Raw genomic sequence first — 8,178 nt, forward strand, 5'->3', positions numbered from 1 at the left:
GTTTCTTCCATAGACTGGTACCACATTCCGCCTTCAATAAAGTTGGGAACCGAACACCCTATGGTGGCCTTGCATATTAAATGAACTGAAAATAGCTTGAATAAAGTTGGGAACTGAACACCCTATATGGCGGCATTGCATATTAAATGAACTGAAAATAGCTTGAATAAATGCATGTCTTATTCATATTTCTTGTATTTTATGACTTTGTATTTTATTTGTTTTTATGATGTAAATCACATTAAATTGCCTTGTTGCTGAAATGTCCGAATACTGTTATACATGGAAAAACTAGTATTTATACTTTATTCTTATAGTTGTTACTCAAATAATAGGTTGATTACTTCCAGCTGTTAGTTGCTGAAATATAAGATGACTTGTTAACTTGTTTTCTGTAAATGTATCAGTTGGTGTTACTTTCATTTGATTAAAATTACAATCAAGCCACAATAACACTGGTATAATTTAAAATAATTATAAATTATGCTAATTTTAATAGGTATGTTACACACATACAGTAAATTAGGAATGATAAAGAATGAGGTGTTAATATATTAGTATGGGGGAAATCCAATGGAAATCTGCTTTGGGCCTCAAAAAGGCTTAAGCCGGCCATGAATTGAATCTAGTATTTTATTTCATTTTTGTAAAATACTGTATATTGACTTTATATGTCAATATTATTCCAATAAAATGAGCAGAGAGGTAGTTTAAAAAGGGATAGTTGAGGTTTTCATGCCTGTGTTTCAAAGCCAGCAGCTCCGGCCGGGGAAAACGTCACAAGGGAACGTAACAGTTAACGGACGGTCCGCGGTGACGTCACGCTCCGGCTCCCACTGCTTTTCGGGTCGCACTTTGGACTCGCGACGGGGGGACGATTTTTCCCAAAGACCCACCGCCGCCGACCACTTCATCCGCTACCGCAGGAAAAGAAATGGGCAACTGTCAAGTAAGTAGGCTCCGTTTTTTAGTGTTATCTCCGAAAACTATCATATTTATCTCAGTTCTGATGTTATCTCAACCTTTAACCGTTGGGTTTTGCTAAGTGCGTCGTGTGACGTGACGGATAATGCATAGAGACTGTATTTTACGCTTTTGCGTAAGCTGCTGAGGAAGTAAAGAGCTTCTGATTTATATGAAAAAGTGATGTTTCTTTAAGAGTCACCGTGAGACAGACGCCGTGTCAGAGGAAACAGCCACTCCTCTGCGGAATGCCTCTCCGTTAGCTTAGTGGGGGTCTGTGGATCCCACTAGTGGGGGTTTAGGGCTCTTTTCTACGTAAGCTACGTAAAGAAAATAAAGTAGTTTCTTTATGAGGTTTAAAGTCAGTTAGCGTAAATAGATTTTAATTCTTAGTAATGATGAGGTTCTAATTATTATATTTCATTAAGTTAATTATATGTAAGCGTGAAAACCTGCTATAAAAGTAATAATTGTGACTGTAAAATTCGTAACTATGGCGTTTATATTCATAAAGAGGAGCTTTAAAGTCATAATTGCAAAAATGTAGGTTAGTTTTAAAGTCAAAAAGAGTAAATATAGTCATATTAAAGTTAATTATTACTGTAAATATAAAGCTATGAGTACATAAAATAGTCAGAATGATGACAAAATTACAGTTATGAGATTAAAGTAAAATGTTTTTTAAAAAATCATTAATTATAGGAAATATTAATTAAATTAATTGGAAATAAAGTCGTAATCAAGAAATATAGTTATAATTTAGGGATGTAGTCCTTATTAGGAGATGTAAGGCAGTTATTTTAAGATTTAATTTTATTATTGTGATATTTCAGTTCAAAAATTTGAGGTTCAAGTCATGGTAAATGAAATAAAGAAAGATTTTGTAGTTAAAATTTCAAAATTATGACTAAAATCTAAAATTATGGATTAAAAACTTTCTCTTATGACATTCCATGTGTGTGCCTTATTTTGCTTTGAAGTAGTGAAAATAATTTCATTAACATTCATAAGACAAACAATAATAACTGTGGTTTTCATTCTTAGGAGAGAGTACGAAATAAAAAGTCATTGTTCATTAACGGTATGGAAAAGGAAAGTGAAACTGTTCTGTATGTTACTCTCTGCGACCATTAATTTGAAATAAAAACCCTTTTTTTGGTTGATAATTACCTTTATCACCCAACCAGGTTTGTTTTTGGACTTTAGGGCCTGAATTCTTCAACCTGAGGCCTTAACCGTACATCCCCAACCCGCCTGCTGCTTCATGCAGCTCTGAATCTCGGCTTAAATGATAATTAGTTTGATCTAATCAGTATCTGTTGCATAACAGCCTTGTTATCTTCCTGCAGCCCACAGTTTTTCCCTACGAGGAATTTGACGTGGTGGCAGACATCAAGGCCATCCGCAAAGCCTGCAAAGGGTTCGGTAGGTTTCAAATATTGTAAATCATATTTATGAGATTACCTTTTTATTTTCGCAAGAACAAACAACATTAAAATTTTCAAAAGTTGAACGTTTGTACATGAAAGTTTTATTCAAACCTTTGTGCTGTCATTATTGCAAAGAGTCGGGGAAAAAAACAAAAAAAAGAAATGTGGAAATATTTGTACAACGGAAAAAAGTTATTAAATAAAAAAAGACAAATTAGAAAAGTAACTAATTAATAAGAGTATGATTGGAAGTAGAATGGACAATTAAATATAAATAAGGAACCTTAATACAAAACAACAGTTGTTTATTTTTATCATATAACATTGTTTACTGTTACATGATTAAATAAACTGGAATTGAATTGAAATTTTAGTAATAATGTCAAATTAATACTGTTGAAAATAATAAATATGAATTTATCTTACACTGTAGAATAAAATAAGTCTTATTTTAATTTTTTTTTATTTTTTGGCTACAACATTTGGCACATTATTTACTCTATAAAGACATTTGCTGGAAATTTTGTCACAATTTGTCCTCTATACAGTTTCACCATCCAGCAGGAGAACGATCCTAAACATCGAAAGGTTTAGGTCAAAGTATATTCATGTGTTTGAATGGCCTAGTCAAAGTCCAAACTTAAATCCACACTTATTTGTAAAAATAAATAAACTAGTGAATTAAATTTAATTCAAAATAAATAAAATGTTTTTGGTTGTAATGAGATAAATGTTGAAAGGTGTGAATAACTGATGATCTTGAGGTTTTATTCCCGCCTCGTTCTGCTCCGTTGGGTCTTTCTTTCAGGAACCGATGAGCAGGCCATCATTGACATCCTGGCTAACCGCAGCTCAGCGCAGCGGCAGGAAATCAAGGCGGCTTATTTTGAAAAATACGACGATGTGAGTGACTTCCTCCGTTAACGTCTAAAGAAAACCCGCGTCATTTCTCTGCGTATCTTTAGATCCTTTCTGTTTATTGTTTCGCATGTCAGGAACTGGTGGATGTGTTGAAGAGTGAACTAGCGGGCAACTTCGAGAACGCCATCCTGGCCATGCTGGATCCGCCCGTCGTCTACGCCGTGAAGGAGCTCAGGAAGGCCATGAAGGGACCGGGAACCGACGAGGACGTCCTGGTGGAAATCCTCTGCACCGCCACCAACGCTGTGAGCCGCCATCTTAACTTTAACACAACTCTTTACGGATCCTCTGGAGTATCCTAAGATAATCTCCTTTCTTTCCGTACTTGACTTCCTTACTCTGTGTGAATTGCACATTCAGGTTTGTTTTTTTTGCACAATAATAAAATAATTTGGAGCAACTCTAGAAAAAAATGGAGAAACTTTTGTTGCTTTGATTGTTTCTCTTTTCTCATACACCCTGTAGTTTTTGCTAAGAATTTCATCTCTTTGGTATTTTTTAAAATCATAATTCATCTTCCTTGAAAGTTTTTGAGGTTTTAACTTGACCTGGATGTTTAATTTTTTTTCTTTGAAAATTTTCTCAGTCCAGAAAGTTTTCATTTTTTGTTTTTATCAATTCAGGAGAATTGATGGCTGTGATTTTTGTTTGTTTTTGTTTTCTTGCTTTTCTCCAGACTGATACTTTTGATGCTATTTAACATCTCCACACTGTGGCCTTAGCAAACATAGATATCAGGAAATTTCAGCCTGGTCCACTTAATTTTATTTCTGCCTAATCAGATTTATTCTAATTGATTTGCTGGAATCGAATCAAAACATGAACCAGTAACATGATAGTTTAAGGGTGTGCACCGTTATGTAGTCTGGATATTGCAGCTTCTTATTTTTGTTTTTTGCTGTTTTTCTTGAACAGATTTGTTTGTTTTATTTTTGATTTATGACATTTCAAATGTGTGAACAGGCAACATCATCTTTGGACATAATGAAAATAATGATAGGAACAAAACAAATCAGAGCTAAAGTATCAGAGCTTCTTCAACATGCAGCCACTATCAGCCACAGTTACAAAGTAACTAGTTACATTTACTCAGTTACATTTTCTTAAGTACCTTTTTAGAAAAAAAAAATACTTTTAGGAGTATTTGTACTGCGCTGTACTTTTTACTTTTACTTTAGTAATTTTATTATGAGGTATTTTTACTCGTACTTGAGTAAAATTTCTGGATTTTCTATCCACTGAATGAAAAACAAAAATGTTTTAACCAAAAGTTCACCAGACACAGACCTGCAGGTTTTATTAACGTTTTTTATTGAAAGAAACTGATTTGGAAACATTTCTTTTGCCTGATTTTGTTATTTTTTTATTTAAATGAATTATTTTCATTTTGATCCTTAAAATACCAAAATTTCCACTTAACTTTACATTTTGGTCCATCTGATGATGTAATTATTAAACATTAAATGATTAATAATTTGATCATTTACTCAGTAGTTGAGTAAATTTTTTACCAAACACTTTTTGACTCTCACTTGAGGACAATATTTGGATACATGTGATATGAGCAGCACCGTTCCAGAATAAGAACCGGTCCACTTTCTGTCTGCAGGTTCATATTAGTGGAGCTAGTCAGTAATTTGAGAAAAAATTTTTCCTAATATTTGCGTTTCTGTTTCCTGTCAACAGGACATCGCCTTGTTTAAGGAATGCTACTTTCAGGGTAAGTTGTGCATTTTTATAATTCATACTATTCATACAGTATTTCCTGTCAGCTTTTAAAGGAAATGAGTCAGAGTGACTAATGGTTGGTTATTGTTGAGTGAAGCTTTGTTTAGCCCATCCGGCTCCAACTTCTCCTTTAACACTGAAGTTTAAAAACTAGCCAAACCTTTCAGATCAGCATGAACGAGTAAAAATGCTTCATTTTTTTCACTACACTGAGTTTGATTTAGTTAAATTAAACTGTTTATGGGGTGGGGCTTTGTATGCATGAAAAATACAGACTAGTCATCTAATGACAGAGAGCAGAGCAGTTATTGTCAGTTCAGTTAATTATAAGGTTCAGCTTTCAGGCGTCTCTGCTGCTCCAACAGACTCTCAGTGTATGAGTTCCTCATAAGCTTCAAATGTTTGATTTACTTTTTACTCATCTGGAAATCATTTTTGGAACAAATTATTCACGTCCAACACTTTTTAAATACTTTTGTGTTTAAGGATTTCTGCTTGATGTGGCTTCAAGAAAATACCTACTTACTTCAACCTACCAATTTTTACAGTTTTTAAAGTTTACAAAGTGATAAAGAATCTTAGGACTCAGATTATGACGCAGGAGCCATAGATGAGGATGAGGAAGGGTTTGTTGTTTAGGTTTGTTTCTGCATGCAAAGGAAGAACAGAAGAATTTAGATATCAGACAGAGAAATGTATTATATTCATCAAATTAGAGCTGATTATAAAATTAAAACATCTTTTTAAAGTGGGTGTATAATGCAAAATTCAATTTTTTTACGATTTTGTTCTTCCATTTGAGTCGCAGCTAATTCTAAAAACAGTCCAACGGCTTAAAAATCCCCACCCGGACGATTTTTGGTGTCTGGAAAATGAGCCGTTTCAAAATCCTAAGTCATATTCCTGTTAACTAGCAACCCCAGTGGAAATCCAGCATGTTTGATCAGCTGGTTTTTCTGCTGTATGTGGAGCAAATAGTGGAGAAAATAGTAAAAATAACATTTCTGATAGTTTCTTTGTTTTTTATTTAACATCATTAAATGCAATTTATGGAGACAGCAATAAAATGTAAATGAAATGTACAATGGCTGCTGGAAAAAGACAAGTGGTTTATTGTTGACTTACCATCCAGAAACCACTTGCTACATTGTTGCTGATTGTGCAGGAGGCTCCACTTCTGCTGTTCAAAGATATACGGTTGTATATTTATGAATCTGTTAGCAGCCATTTTCACATGCAAGTGTAAGGTTGAGCTTGGGGGCGTGGCCATCAGCAGATTATTTAGATTTAAAGGGCCAGACCCTCTAAAACAGCTCATTCTGAAAGGTGCTAAAAAAGACTAAAATCTCACTATCTAGGAATAATTTTGTGCAAAAAATGTAACAAACGTGTTTTGAATTGCCAGTAGATCAATCGTAATCTGTTCAAGGAAGAATGACAGGTCACCTGAAAGATGAAAACTTCCTGTTTTGTGTTTTTTTAGTGCATGAGCGTGACCTGGAAGCGGATATCGAGAGCGATACGAGCGGAGACGTTAGAAACCTCCTCATGGCTCTGCTGCAGGTACGGAGTTTCCACTCAGCGCAGGAAACTCAACTCCTGCAGTGAAACGGAGCTCACTCTCACTGCACCCCGTCATGACCCTCACACACACACTCTCTCTCTCTCTCACACACACACACACACACACTGGCCTCAGTCCAGCCTGACTCTGATTACTACGGGGTCATGGAGCCTCACATCTGCTCTCCTTACAGGGAAACAGAGACGAGACTTACGATGTGGACGAGGATCTGGCGGAGCAAGATGCCACCGCTCTGTTCGAGGTGCCGCTTCCATCCTCACATTAACAAAAATCTACAATCAATGACGATCAGCTTTATTAATAATCGCCGGTGTCCTGCAGGCCGGCGAGGGTCGCTTTGGGACGGATGAATCCACCTTCAGCTACGTCTTGGCCAGCAGGAACTACCTGCAGCTGCAGGCCACCTTCAAGATATATGAGCAGGTGTTAGCAGCCTCAGCAGATTATATGTTCAGACTATCAGTATATCAGCAGGCAGCTCACACTACGGTTATTTACTCTGTAAAAGACAAAAGATTAATTGTGGAGGGAATCAATAATCTTGATTTCAGAATGGAAGAGGATTAAGTCACTGAAAAACTAGAATTAGGACTTTAATCTCAGAAGAGTAAAGTTATAATTCTCAGGAAAGAAGGTCATAATTCTGAGATTAAATTCAAAATTCAGGAAAGTAATAATCCTGAGTTTGCAGTCAGAATTCTGCAAAAAAAGTCATAATTCAATTCAAAATTATGCAAAAAAGGTAGTCATTCTAAGATTAATTTCATAATCTTGAGTTGATCGGTTTCATTCAGGCTCTTCTGCAGTTTTCCTCAAATCTCTTTTATGACTTTTTGAAGCTACAAACACAAAGTTTATTTCTGATGCAAATCATTTTCCACTGGCAGCTTTCTGGTACTGAAATCCTGGACGCTATTGACAACGAAACGTCTGGAACACTGAAGAAATGCTACACTGCTCTTGGTAAGAAAGAGATGAAAGGTTTTTTAAACATTTAGATTTAAATTAAATGTTTAAAGTCGTAAATGTTGTGTCTTTTCTTCGCCCTGCAGTCAGAGTGGCTAAAAACCCGCAGCTGTACTTCGCCAGGCGTCTGCACAAAGCCATGAAGGGAGCAGGAACAGATGAAGACACCCTGATCCGGATCATCGTGTGCCGCTCCGAGGTAGTTACTCTGATGTCCACCAGGTGGAGCCAAAACCACAGAGAGGAGTCCAGCTCTAAAGAGCGTTAGTCTGTGTTAGGGCCACTGGAGATGAGAGAAAAAGAGCAAATTTACATCAAAAAACTCAGAAATTTTCTAGAAAAAACAAGGAGATTTCTGAGCTACTAAAGTCAAATATTTGCTTGAAAAAAACTCTAAATTTGAGATCAGTTTCAGAAATGTTCATGTTTTTTTTCTCCAAAAAATTCATGAGATTAATTTCTTTTTCCAGCAATTTTTTGACTTTTCAAACTCATGAATTTTCAAGATTTTTTTTTTTTTTTTTTTTTTTTTTTTTTAAAAAAATTTAAAATTAATTTAAAAAAATTAAGGTTTTTTTTGAAAAA

The 8,178-nt window shown here is 35.3% G+C and overlaps 1 protein-coding gene across 1 annotated transcript in view; it reads left to right on the forward strand.

Moving 5' to 3' along the window:
* Positions 1-806: 806 nt before the first annotated feature.
* anxa13 (annexin A13) overlaps positions 807-8,178 on the forward strand; it is an 11,360-nt gene continuing 3,988 nt past the window's right edge. Inside the window, exons 1-10 of the mRNA XM_015038336.1 lie at positions 807-949; positions 2,313-2,388; positions 3,202-3,296; positions 3,389-3,559; positions 5,001-5,034; positions 6,526-6,605; positions 6,800-6,868; positions 6,949-7,050; positions 7,515-7,590; positions 7,680-7,792. Of these exons, the coding sequence (XP_014893822.1) occupies positions 935-949; positions 2,313-2,388; positions 3,202-3,296; positions 3,389-3,559; positions 5,001-5,034; positions 6,526-6,605; positions 6,800-6,868; positions 6,949-7,050; positions 7,515-7,590; positions 7,680-7,792 (831 nt within the window). The 5' untranslated portion in view covers positions 807-934. The remainder of the gene's footprint in view (positions 950-2,312; positions 2,389-3,201; positions 3,297-3,388; positions 3,560-5,000; positions 5,035-6,525; positions 6,606-6,799; positions 6,869-6,948; positions 7,051-7,514; positions 7,591-7,679; positions 7,793-8,178) is intronic.

Source organism: Poecilia latipinna, unplaced genomic scaffold, assembly GCF_001443285.1.
Source record: "Poecilia latipinna isolate Pla-1442-1.1 unplaced genomic scaffold, P_latipinna-1.0 Scaffold26, whole genome shotgun sequence".
Classification (NCBI taxonomy): Eukaryota; Metazoa; Chordata; class Actinopteri; order Cyprinodontiformes; family Poeciliidae; genus Poecilia; species Poecilia latipinna.